General features: G+C 33.7%; 1 protein-coding gene across 6 annotated transcripts in view; it reads right to left on the bottom strand.

Moving 5' to 3' along the window:
• The window catches only part of RALGAPA1 (Ral GTPase activating protein catalytic subunit alpha 1), a 212,513-nt gene that overhangs the window by 49,444 nt on the left and 148,604 nt on the right, over positions 1 to 14,465 (bottom strand). For all 6 annotated transcript variants that reach the window (XM_079119316.1, XM_079119315.1, XM_079119317.1 and 3 more), the window contains 2 exons: positions 10,422 to 10,545; positions 2,129 to 2,284 (listed from right to left, as the gene is read on the bottom strand). In XM_079119316.1, the coding sequence (XP_078975442.1) occupies positions 2,129 to 2,284; positions 10,422 to 10,545 (280 nt within the window). The remainder of the gene's footprint in view (positions 1 to 2,128; positions 2,285 to 10,421; positions 10,546 to 14,465) is intronic.

Raw genomic sequence — 14,465 nt, 5'->3', positions numbered from 1 at the left:
TGGAAATTCCATCGCACAAGCACGATTGAAGCATTGTAGAAATGTGATTGGACAAAGAGTATGAACTAATGTTAATGGACTATATGGGAAAATCCAGCAAGGCGCGTCTGTCTGAATTATTCTAGGCTTCTTTTGCATCATTATTTCCTTGTGGGTATGGGACAACAGTGCTTCTGAAATGGAGGTCTTATGATGTACTCTTAGATAGGCAAGTTAAAACGTTTCCTTATGACAGAGTCCAAGACAGAAAAGTCAAGGAAGATTAGTTTCAAGGACCTGCTTTGGTAAACAGAAATTCTAGTGTCCATAGCCTGCCTTGGGGACAAAAAGGAAAAGTGAAAGGAGATCAGAAGGGGTGTGTGTGTGTGTGTGTGTGTGTGTGTGTGTGTGTGTGTGTGTGTGTGTGTGTGTGTGTGTGTAAGAGAGAGAGGTTGATTTAGCTTTCTGAGAACTTCTTCTAAGGTCTAAAGTACTCCAACATTATAAAAGACATACTTGTTCTAACCATTTAGGAAATAATGAGGTGCTATGGGAGCTAGCCAGAAATCATATATAATATTACAGTAACCAAAACAGGAGGGTATTGACATAAAAACAGAAAGATAGGCCTATGGAATAGAAGAGAGTCCAGAAATAAATACAAACATTTATGGTCAACTAATTTTCAAAAAAGGGTGCCAAGAATAGGGGAAAGAAGAATCTTCAAAAAATGGTGCTGGAAAAATTAGATTTCCCCATGCAAAAAAATGAAACAAGATCTTCATTTTGTGCCATGCACAAAAATCAGCTAAAAATGGACAAAAAAACCCCACTCAAATGTAAGAACTGAAGTCACTAAACAAATAGAAGAAATCATCTAAAAGTCTAGGCTACAAAAGCAAAAATCAATAAATGGGACTATGTCAAACTATAAGGCTTCTGCACAGCAAAAGAAACAACTGATAAACTGAAAAGGCAATGTACAGACTAGAAAAAAACTTTGCAAACCACATATCTGATAAGGGGTTAATATCCAAAATTCATAATGAACTCTCATAACTCAATAGTGCTAAAAGAAGTAACTCCCTTAAAAAATGGGCAAAGGACCTGAACACACATTTTTCTGAACAATAGCCAACTGGTATTTGAAAAGGTGGTCAACATCACTAATTTTCAGGAAACAAATTAAAACGATGAGATTTGTTAAAATGGCTATTATAAAAAAGATAAGAGATGATAAATGTTGGTGAGAAAATGGAGGAAAGGGAACCCTTATACACTGTTGAGGAGAATATAGGTTGTTATAGCCATTGTGGGAAATAGTATGGAGGTTCCTAAATAAGTCAGAAAATAGAACTACCACATGGCCCAGTAATACCTCCTCTGGGATGAAAATAACTATCTCATATACCTGCAGTCCAAAGATTTGGAAGTATTGTGTCCACTGATGAATGAATAAAGAAAATTATGTTTGTGTAAGTATGTATATGTAATGGAAATTATTCAGTCTTAAAAAAAAAAAAGAGAGAGTCTGCTTTTTGCTGCAATATGGAAGGATCCTGAGGACATTAAGCTAAGTGAAATAAGCCAAAAAACATTGTATGATCTCATTTATATGTGGAATACAAATGTGTGTATGTTGGAATATATATGTGTGTGTGTACAAAGAATAATACCATGGCTAAAGCAGGTAAGGGGAAGAAATGGGGAGACATAGGTTAAAGAATACAAAATAGTGGATATGTAAGATGAACAAGTCTTCAGGTCTAATGAACAGGAGGACTGTAGTTTAATAAAGCTGTATGGTATTTGAGATTTTGTTTAATAATATACTTAAGCTGAATTTTTCTATCACAAAAAAAGTAACCATAGTAATCATTTTACTATCTATATGTATCCCATAACATGTAAATTTCAAATATACATAAAAATTTTTAAAGAGGATTATACTTTTTGATCACAAAATCCTTGAAGAATCATTGTTCTTTAAGGAAAATACACTTTACAATAATTCTTTTTGAAGACCACATTGGGTATAGAAATACCACACTGAGAAATAGTGCTTGATCACTTGGTATTACTTATATATTTTATATATTTTCTTTATTACTAGATTTTAACTCTAACATACTTTTTTCTCAGCACTTACTTTTTTGGTCAAAGAGTCATCAGAATCAGAAGGCATTCTTGTTGATACATGAAATATTACTTCTACCGTAGAGGTAGCAAAATATGGAGTGGTCAATCCAGTGCTTTTGTTTTTTTGTAGTCCTCCCATAAAACCACAGTGATTTGTAAGATTTACCTAGAAGCAATGAGGCACATAAAATTAACCAACTAAATACAATTAAAAAATACCACTGAAAATGATTCACTCATTTTACAAAAACATTGGGAACAAACTCTCTTACATGTTATCAATAAATACTAAATCTAGAATTGTAGTCAGTCTGTATGTGCAGCTTTCATGTATACAGATTTAACAACTGTGCACTGAAAATATTCAGAAAAAAATTGCGTCTGTACTGAACAGGTAGACTTCTTGTCATTATTACTGAAACAATATAGTACAACAACTATTTACATTGTATTAGGTATTACAATTAATGTAGAGATGTTATAAAGTACACAAGAGGATGTGCATTATGTAAACTCTCTGCTATTTTATGTAAGGGACTTGGGCATTCACAGATTTTGGTATCCAAAGGGGGTTCTGGAACCAATCTGCTATGGATACCAAGGTACCACTGTGTCAGGTAGAGCTGATCTGTTCAGACAGTCTAGTATTTTTTTCTTAAGTATGAGGATTCCTAATTAGGAGTATTTGGGAAATAAATTAACTGCCGTGCACTATGCATCTTTTGTTAGGTAACCAGGTATTAATAGTAAGTTATAAAGACTGAAGGGGGAAACCAAGTTCAGAGAATAAAAATCAAATCTGGAAATGATTTGGGAAAAGTTAAAACAGTAACATCAATTTGATAGAATGATTAAATAGGCATGTCATATTTACTCATAAAATTGGCTTCCTAGTTTTTAAAAGCCTATCAAAGAATAGATTAAAAATTCAACAATGCAGAACTATACCTCAATTACATTTTAAAAACTACAAATTAACTTTTAAAATGTTATCTCCTGACTATATATATAACACACATTAATATCAGGGTCATTGCATTGAATCATATTTCCTTGACTTGTGTAATACAAAGAAACCAGGAAATTGTGGTCACTGGAGAAAATTAGGGAAATACAGCAAAGAAATAAGAAAACTTAAAAATAATCTGTCTTTCCACTAGAGAAAACCACTTATACTTTTAAACAATAAAATCTGAATACCCAATACAATGGAGAATTACAAAAATAAATTCTTATACTATGTGAACTAAACATGTCTTAATATCAGTATTAGTTACTAACTGCTGAACATATAAAAGACAGATTTGTTTTTATGCCATTACTCTAAGATCACCTCAATCTCTTACAATTTTTTAAAAATTTATTTTTGACAATAGTATATTATTAAAAACTCAAAAGTAGAAAAAGGTATACCAAAATATCTTCTTATCTCTCATTGTCACTACTCAGTTCCCCTCTCAGAAAACAATTTAAGTATTTTTCCAACAACATTCTCTGCAATATATAATTAAATGTGTGTGTATGTGGGTGTGCACACACACATGAAGCATGGATATACAATGTTCTGTGCCTTGCTTTTTGTACTTAAAATATCTTGAAAATATTCCTTCTACAAAGAGCTTCATCGTTTTTTTGTTTTGTTTTCATGGCTTCATAGAAGTTCATTGTATTGATGAACAATAATATAAATAGTTTACTACTGGAAGGATATTTAGGTTATTTCCAATCTTGCTATAAGTCAATGCTTCAGTAAATAATACTGAACATCTATCATGTCCTATTTGTGAAAACAAATATGTGGACAGATAGTTAAAAGTTAAACTTTAAGTCAAGAGCATGGTCATTTCTAATTCTGGGAAGCACACTACCCTTGTACCCTCTCAAATACAGTAATATATCAAACTTTGATCTTTGTTAATATGATAGATGAAAAATGTTTTTTTTTAAAGTGAGAAAGTGACCTATTTTCAAGTCAATTATCTGATTATGTACAGAAGATAAAAGAAAGTATCAATTTAGTATTCCTTTGCTGCAAACACTTTTGTAACTTTTGCTAGTCTGTTTTTAAGTCAAACACTTGGAGATAATTATAGACACTGATATGATCAAGAGATGGATCCCCCATGTTGCCCTGATTATGAGTTGCATCTACTACCACCCTCCCCTCTTCTCTTCCTTAGTCCCCAGGAAATCACTAATTTTCCTTTTCTATAACTGTCATTTCAATAATGTCTTATAAAAGGAATCATGTAAGTTTTGGGAGGTTTTCCCATTTTCTTAATGAATTCAGGTTTGACTCCATTGTGGAGGGAGAACATATTGCATGATTTCAGTGCTCATGAATTTGTTGAGGTGCATTTCATAGCTTAGGAAATTGTCTATCTTGGCATATGTCCTGTGGGCACTTGAGAAGAATGTGAATCATTGTGTTGTTGGGTGAAGAGCTTTATAATTGTAGAGTAGATCCTGATGGCTGATGGTGTTGAATTCTTCTATATACTTGCTGATTTTCTCTTAAGTTCTCTCAATTTTTGAGAGGGGGGATAGTTTTCAGCTATAACTGGATTTGTCTATTCTTCAGCTTCTGCTTCACATCTTTTACAGTTCTGAGGTTTGATGCCTATACACTTAGGATTGCTATGTCTTCTTCGTGGACTGAACCTTGTATAAAATCCCTCTGTCTCTGGTAATTTTCTTTGCACTAAAAGCTACCTTTTCTAGTATTAATATGGCAAATCTAACTTTCCTTTGATTATGTAACTTTTCCCATCCTCTTATTTTCTGCCAGATTATACTATTACACTTGAAGTTTTTAGATAACACATAGGTAAGTCATACTTTTTAACCCATTCTGCCAACCTTTGTCTTTTATTTAGACCACTTGTATTTCATACAATTATTGTGATAGAGTATGGCTTATATACCTGCTATTATTTTTTGTTTTTGTTTTTTTATTTTTCCTGACTCGTATGGGTTACTTAAACATTTTCTAGAATTCTATTTTTATTTATCACTTTTTTTGATTATTCTTTTTTGAATACTATTTAGTGGTGGTTCTAGGTATTATATAAGTTATCACAGTCTATCAGTATACTTACTTGAATATAGTAACTCTACCTTAATGTATGTCCCTTTGCCCTCCCCACTGTTTGTAATATAGTTGTCATAAATATTTCCTCTCTATTTAGAAATACATCAGATTGTGTTATAATTTTTTTGCTTTCACTGTCAAAAATAATTAAGAAAACTCCTGAGAAGAAAGTATAATATATTTACCTTCAGTTTTTCTTGTCATGCTCTCTCCCCCTTTATCACTCCCTTTCTGTTAACAGAACTTGTTTCAATGATTCTTTCAGGGTAAAACTTACTGGTAACAAGTTCTCTAAGATTTTTTTTCATCTGAGAATGTTTTTTCCCAAAGAATACTTTTGCTAGTTATATTCTGAGTTGACATTTTTCTTTCAGCACTTGAAAAATATGTCCCTTCTCTAGTGCCCTGATTCTGATGAGAAATTTGCTATCATTCCAATTGTTTTCCTCCTTAGAATAGGTATACTTTCTTTCCTGGTCAAGATTTTTGTTTTTTTGTCTTTAGTTTCTAAAATGGTTAAGCTTCTTATTATGGATTTCTTTTGGGATTTTCCTGTTTGGGTTTCACCCAGTTCTTGAATCTGCAGTTTTAGGTTTCTTGTAAAATTTGGGAAGTTTTCAACCATTATTTCTTCAAGCACATTTTCAGACCCAGCCTCTCTTTTTTTCTGGGACTCAGAGTATAAGAATGTCAGATCTTTTAGTACAGTCCCACAGGTCCCTGATGCTGTTCATAGTTTTTAGGTCTGTTTTCTCTCTGATGTTCAGGTTGATTTCTACTATTTTATTACTTTCAAGTTTACTGCTTCTTCTGTACCCCCTTTCCCATTCTACTGTGTTGCTGGGCCCAGCTATTGAACTTTCTTAATTCAGTTATTACACATTCAGTCCTAAATTTCCATTCGGTTGTTCTTTGTATTTTCTATTTCTTTGTTGATATTTTCTATTTTTTTTTTGTTTGTTTCAACTGTGTTCATATTGCTCAAGGAAGATCTTTGTATACTGAGTGATTTTGAATAAAAATGGAATATTTTCATGTTATGAGACTCTGAGTCTTAATATCTTAGCTGATAGTTTCACAACACTGCTCCAGCAAGGGAAAAAAGTGAGGAAAAGGGGCAAGGTGCTGCCTCATTACTGTTAGGTAAAGGTAGGAATATAGGTTTCCATTAAACCACCACTGATAGCTGCAAAGAGAAAGACAGCCTGCTTGGTGGAAGGAGTTCTGGCTTCTTATGTGATGTCCACTGATACAGTGGTAGGATGACTTATTGTTATTGCATGATAGGGAAAGTCTTAACTCTCCACTAGGCCTCCTTTAACACTATCCCAGTTAACAAGGTAGGAGTGTCTCATTACTGCTGGTTGGGAATAGAATTTCAGGTTTCCTAGTCGTGTCTGGTGGTGCATGCCTGTAAGCCCAGTGGCTCGAGAGGCCGAGGCAGGAGAATTACAAGTTCAAAGCCAGCCTCAGCAACTAAGTGAGGCCCTAAGAAACTCAGTGAGACCCTGCCCTTAAATAAAATTTAAAAAAAGGGCTGGGATGTGCCTCAGTGATCGAGTGCCCCTGGGTTCAATCCCTGATACCAAAAAATATAAATAAATAAAAGAATTCCAGGTTTCTTATGTAATTTCCACTAACACTGAAAGTGTGGGGTATACACGAGGACTCTATCAACTGGTGGAGGATGAAAATGTTGCCTTTCTTCTTGGCCTTCTCTGACACTTTCCCAGTGTGGTGTTGGGGGCACTTCATTATTGCCTCATGAAGTTGTGGAAGTCTAGACTCCCCATGTGGCCTTTGTTGTAAAGGGTGGGAATGAAGTCAAGATATTTTCTGTAGTATATAGCTGGCATAGACCAGTTTCTAAATTTTTAAAAATACGTGCCTTTTCAGTAGATTGTTCCTGGTCCTTTGGCCTTTTTTTTTTTTTGGGGGGGGGGGGTCATTTGTGACTATTGATAATTTTCAGATACCAAAACATCTTCAGTTCCAAGTCTTGCATATGTGTGAGAAAAAAAGGAAACCCAGAAAATTCACCATAATGTCATTCCTCAGTCCCAAAGTCCCTAGCAGTTCTGCCTTCTCTCTACCTTTCAGTCTTATATTAGTTTTGTAAGTAATACAAAGGATTTTTGTTTGCTCAGCATGAAGAATAGGGACAGTACATCTATTCAAACATTCTAAAAGAGAAGGTCCCTCTGTACAAATTTGACAGATTTTAGTACATTCACAGATAAGTGCAATCTACAGATATATCTATTGTGGATATCACATATATATGGATCACAATAAGGAGTCTTGGTGACTCTTGTTTTCACTTAGAATTGTTTCTTAGGTGCATTCTTGTAGCACATTATCAGTATCATTCTTTTTTATGGTTGATTAATACCTTGTGTGGACATACCACATATAATTTATCCATTCATCCACTGAAGGATGAATGGACTGTTTCCATCATTATTATGAATAATCCTGCTATAAACATATATGTACAGGTTTATATGTGGACTTGTGCTTTCATTTCTCCTCATGCATATCTAGAACTGTTTAGGCATATGGAACCTCTGTGTTTAACCATTTGATGAGCTGCCAGACTGGTTTCCACAAGATTATATCATTTTACATCCTCTCTTACAGTGTATGAGGGTTCAGATGGTTCTAAATCCTACCAAAGCTATTTTTGATGCTTGCCACCCAGAAGGGTGTGAAATGATATATATCACTGTGGTTTTCATATGCATTTTCCTGATAGCCAATGATGTTGAGCACTTTTTCATGTGTTCTTTGGAGAAAGGTCTATTTTGGTCCTTTGGTAATTTTTAAATTAAGTTGTCTTCTAATTTTTTTACTTGTATGAGTTTTTTTAATATTCTAGACACAAATCTCTTCTTAGATACATTATTATAATTATTTTCTCCAATTCTGTTGGCTGTCTTTTCATTCTGTGAATGGTGTGCCTTGAAGCACAAAAGTTGTAATTTTGATGGTCTTATTATCTAATTTTATTTTTGTACCAGGAATTGACTCCAGGGGCACTTTACCATTGAACTACATTCCTAGCCCTATTTTATTTTGAGACAGGGTCTTGCTAAGCTGCTTAGGGCCTTGTTAAATTGCTAAGGCTGACCTTGAATTTGTGATCCTCCTGTGTCAGCCTCCCTGGCTGCTGGGAATTATAGGCATATGCTACCACACACAGTTTATTATCTAATTTTTCCTTTGTTGCTCATCCTTTTAGTATGATATCTAAAAATCCTTTGCTAATACTTGCCCTTATATTTTATTCTGTTTTATAATTTTAGGTCTTTGATCCGTTTTAAGTCAGTTTTTATATATGGTGTGAGATAAGTTCCAACTTCGTTCTTTTGCATATGATTATCTAGTTGTTCAGTACCATTTTTGTTGATAAGACTCTCCTCTGGATGGTTTTGGCATCCACATCAAAGACCAGCTGACTATAAGTAAGTAGGTTTGCTTCTGGACTCTCAAAATTCTATTCCATTGATCTATATTTCTACACTCATGTTAGAACCACACCACACTATCTTGATTTGCTTTGCTTGGTAGTAAGTTTTGAAATCAAAAAGTGAGTCCTAAAAATTTGTTCTTTTCATGTCTCTCTCACTTTTACTAATACTTTTATGGCATTTTTATACAAAGATTCTATTTATAATATTTTTTATACTTTTTAAAGAATTTTCAGATACATCATCTCTACTGAACTTTACATCATCTTCACTGGGCAGGAAAATATTATTATGTGTGGTAAAGATAAAGAGGCCTATAGAGCTTAGGTAATTAATTTAAGGTAAAATAGCATATCAGGTATAAAAGTATATACTAAATGCTAAAGATCAATATATCATACATTGAGTAAAACAGTGGGATTTAAAAAAAAATCAGTGAGATGAAATGTCCCTTAGAAGGTTATAGTCTACTGCAATAGTCTTCAACAATTTTGCTTATATGTTCTCTATAAGCATTTTAATAAACTATTTATTAAATTGACAATAATAAAATTTTCATCACAAATTTAAATGATTGCCAAAGATATAACTTACAGTGTACCTTATGCTTTACATATATGTACTTTAAATATATTTTTGTCAAAAATTTGAAGCTAAAGAGTTGGCTGATTTGATATACATAAAATGTCTGCTTTTAGCTTAATGATAAAAATCAGCCATATCAGATTCATTTTCTGTTAGAACATGTCTGGTGCTTCATTTTTTAAATTCAAAGAAGAGTATTGCAAATCCTTATGAAAAATACCTGGCTTCTGAGTTATAATTCGAAAATAGACAGATGTGACATAGGAACCTTGAGTTGGTTGCCAGGACAACATAAGTGCAACACCTTTCAATATTTCTTGATATGCTCTCAGGGATTCTCATTTAGGAGAACACCCTCTTGAACTAGTGCCAAACCTCTTTGGGACAAAGTAGGATTTGGGGTGGGTGAGTATTGCGCCTTCTTTTACAAAGGAGAAGAATAGAAAAAGAGAGGAAAGAAAGTACAGAAAAGTTCTCTGACATTAGTTATTAGTAAGTTGAGAATCTGGATTAATTTCCTTGAAATTAAGCATGCCCATTACTCATGGAAAGGCTTTGTACAGCCTGAAGACTTAGTTTGAAGATCACCAATCTAGTGGTCATGGTTGTAAGGAAAATCTAGATCTTTGAAACCTATGAGCTCAGTACTCTGACAAAAATATTGTCTCAAAAAAACAGTCAACACTCTTCCTTTCAAAGTTCCAATTGTGTCTACACTCGCATAATAAACCACCATTAAGTTGCTGTGTCCCCTAAAATAAGGACTCTAAAATAAGCTGAAAAGAAAAAGAAAAATAACCCTCTGCTTCCTAATAGCCATGGGTTCTACATCTGTGGTGGATTTAAAAAATGGATGGAAATATTGAAAAAAATAACAATTATATTTGTACTGAACACATATAGATTTTTTTCCTTGTCAAAATTTCTTAATACATCATAATAACTATTTATACAGAATTTACATTGTATTAGGTATTATGAATAATCTAAAGATAAATTAATGTATACAGGAGAATATGTGCATATGCATATATGCCAATGTTTCATATAAGGGACTTGAAGCATCTTTGGATTTTTGTATCCACAGGGGATGGAGTCTATTCTCCCAAGGATAACAAGGAATGACTATAAAATATTTGGTATAATTAAAAAAATACCTCCCAACCAAGACCAGCTACAAAATCTTCATATGCTTGACTTCCTCCTGTATTGGTAAGAATGGAGTGTTTATCTTCTTGTCCTTCAGCAACATAAAATACTGCAATCTTGTGTGTCTCTCGGCTGTAAAAGAAAATGATTACACCATTCATTCATTTTTTTCATTCATTCATCCAATAATTAAGTTCTATGTACAAAGTACAGGCAATAAGAAAATGAAAAAACAACTGAGATTTTATAGTTTACAGGAGGAGACAATTACAATATAAGTAAGACATTATAAAAGTGACAAAATTGCCTTGGGAATAGAAAAAAGGCATGTTTACTTCTGACTGAAGAAACAGCAACTTATAAGGGAGAAGGGTAATACTGAGTTAAGTGAAGGTTAGAAAGATTGACAAATGAAGAAGAAGTATAAGGAAGGACAGATAAATGTGAATGCATAAGCATGTGAAGAGTTGTCTGTTGTACAATATAGCTGAATCCCAGGGCTAAAAGGGTCATGTTTTAGAACTAGTAGGAATAAAGAGATGAGTGAGAAATGATTCTTTCAGGGTACTTACAATACAAAAGAAACACATACATAAATATAAAACTGTGTGGATTAATTTCTTGGAAATTAATTATGCAGTTATATTTGTGCAGTTTTAGTTCTATTTCAAAGTATTAATAAAAGTAAACTTCTTATCAGAAATTTGTTTTTCCAAGCTAAGCAGGGTACACTATGCTTAGTCAATGTTGATTTATCAAAGCATGGGTTGACAACCTTTATTACCAGAATATAAAGTTTTCATTATCATACCATGAAGGAATTACCAAAAATGAAAACAAAACAAAAAACAAAAACAAAAACAAAAAGAAAACAAAACCACAACCAATAAGTAAATAAGAATTGAAATCAACGTGGGTACAGTGTAGCATGTCTAAAATCTCAGCTACTAGTGAGGCTGAGGCAGACAGATCAAATTGTGAAGCCAGTGAGATCCAATTTCAGTATAAAAAAATACAAAGTGCTAGGAAGGTACAGCAGTGGTACAGTGCTCCCCTAGCAAAAACAAGGTTCTTGGTTCAATCATTAGTACTGTAAAAAACAACAACAACAAAACCAAAACAGTTATTTTAACAGCTTAGTCTGGCAATCAGATTCTGCCATGCACCTTGAGGAAGTTGCCAATCATGACTGCGGGTTTCAGTATCAGCAACAAAGAAGTTTCAATGCTTTTAATAATGGCAGTATTTAACTTAAGCTGGTAAATACAAAGCAAACTTTTAATATTCCTGATGCATTAGGATAATTAGTATGAGCAGTGAAATATAATTTGGCAAGGGGAGGGGCCTTCCAAAACCACAGAATATAGATCTAGGTGGTTACTTCTCCAAGTAAAACACAATTTAACTATTGAAAATGATTCTTTAAAAAAACCATTCAGGGCTGGGGATATGGCTCTATTGGTAGAGTGCTTGCCTTGCAAGCACAAGGCCCTGAGTTCAATCCCCAGCACCAAAAAAAAAAAAAAAAAAAAAAAAAAAAAAAAAAAATCATTCAAAGTCTTTGGATTTGTCCTAAAGGCATATAGCAAATGGAGAAATATTCATTGAAGAAAATCTATTAAATTTTGGGAAGAACAGTTTTTGACATATGAGCCACAATTTATTCCCCCACTCCAGTCCCTCAGCTCCATATTAGAAATTTTGCCCTAAGCATTCTACTTAGGTCTAGAAGAGAGAGGTTCCCTCTTTCCTCTGATCCCAGTCTGGGGTTACTGTTTCACCATGGAAAATGCAGGTTCCTAGTGGCATTTCTCATCTTTGCCTAGCTTTGTGTTACAGAAGCTCTATGTTAAACAGGGGTAGATGAGTGGACCACATAGATTGATCTTTCCTCATTTAGCTCCCTTTCTTAGAAAAGAAGTTTCAGGAGCTCAAGGTCCCAGAATTCTCCATTCCAGCTTGCTAGGTGCATGTGTAGATTTTGCTAAGAGGAATACGCGTAGATTTTGCTAAGAACAGTGACTGCCAACTCTCCCCAAGATCCCAATTATAGAGTGAAGGTGTTGCTCAGGAAAAGTCTGTTGCTGACCCTGGCTCAGGTGTGATGGAAGACAGATACCCAGGATAAAAGGCAGGCAAAGAACTTAGGAGAAGTTATGCCTGAAAGGAATGACTATCTGGAACAGAGCATGGAATAAAGCAATTAAGAGAAGCTGGCAGCTTGATGACAAGAGCAAAACAGCAAAGCAGTCAGAAGTTTAATAAAGAGGAAGAGGAAAAGACACAGCAAAAAGGAGCTCTTTTGGGATCAATTCTGAAGGTCAAAAGCTTGTACACAGGTATCATGCTGTGTCCAATCAGAGCAATTAAGAGTAAGGTGTACAATATTTCCCAAAGTGACAGAGATCTATCAACATAGGAAAAGGCTCAATGGCACTGAGTAATACTCTCAGGGTGGAAGCCCAGGAAGTGAAGACTTAAAAAAATAACATATAGTCATTTCTGGTAGTCCGGAAGTCTGTGTGCAGGGCCCAAGGCTGTATTCTTTTTTTGAAAAATAATTAGTGAGCCTTCATATTATTAGTATCTGTGTGAAGGTGGGATGAAAAATGGAAATTTTCTGAATCGTGATAGTGGCCTCTAAGCCACACCCATCCAACAGTAAATTTTAAAAAATCTAGCTAATTGAGGGGGGTTAAGCACAAACTTTGATTAATAAGTAGATGATATAAGTCCAGGGAAGACCCTTGAGAGACTAAAACAGAACAGTAAAATAATTAAGAAAAAAATCTGAGCAAGGAGATGTGAGGCTGCACATTGTTGGTAAACCAAATCTCTAAAAAACAAACAGGCATTTCCAAGCAAACAACTACCACCAACAAACTTTTGATTCAAAGACACAGATAAAGTTTAAAGCACAAAGGATGAAAAAAGATAATATGCACGTAGTAACCTAGAGAACCAGACTGGCTCTACTAATATCAGATTAATGCACTAATACCAAAACAACAGAGAAAAATCAATGAAACCAAAATTGTTTCTTTAAGATCATCAATAAACTTGACAATTTTTAGCTAGATGAGAAAAAATAAAAGACTTTACCAAAATCAGGAATAAAAGAAGGGACATCACTTCATACATTACAGAAATAAATGGGGTAAGGGAACACTAAGAACAACTGTATATAAACAAATTAGATGTTAGATTAAGTGGACAATTTCCTAGAAAAACACAAATTACTAAAACTGACCTGAAGAAGAAACTGAATATCTGAATAGATATAACAAGTAAAGACTTTGATTTAGATATGTGATTGGAAAGGAAGAAGTAAAAATATCCCCATTTGTAAATGACACGATTTTATATAAAAGAAATTCTAAAAAATTTACTAGAAAGCTATTCAAGCTAATAATGAGTTCAGCAAGACTGGTGGAAACAAGATCCATATACAAAAATCTATCACATTTCTATATACTAGCAATAAACAATCCAAAAATAAAATGAAGAAAAAAATTCCTTATGACATCATCAAAAAGAATAAAATATTTAGGTATAAATTTTAAAAGTACAAAACATATTCTGAAAACTAGAAAGCACTGTTGAAAGAAATTAAAGATCTAAATTTTAAAAAATTCACGAACTAAAAAACTCAATATTGTTAAGATGATAGTATTCTCTAAATTGATGTACAGATTCAATGCATTCCCTAAGAAGATCTGAGTTGCCGATCTTGTAGGAACTAACAAGCTTATAATAAAATTCACAGGAAAATACAACAGACTTAGTATGGACAATCTTGAAAATGAATAGAGCTGGAGGACTCATACTTTATGACTTCAAAACTTGCTGCCAAAGAAACCAAGGTAATGTGTACTGACATATAAGAATCACACATCCAAAAATAAACTCTTGTTTATTATCAATTGCTTTTTGATAATGGTACCAAGACAATGCAACAGGGGAAAAGAACTCTTTTAAACAAATGGTGCTGGGACAGCTAGGTAATCTACATGCAGAAGAATGAAGTTGGATTCTTATATCACCTACAAAAA

This window comes from Sciurus vulgaris, assembly GCF_902686455.1.
Source record: "Sciurus vulgaris genome assembly, chromosome: 2".
Classification (NCBI taxonomy): Eukaryota; Metazoa; Chordata; class Mammalia; order Rodentia; family Sciuridae; genus Sciurus; species Sciurus vulgaris.
This window is presented reverse-complemented; position numbering and strand designations above follow the sequence as displayed.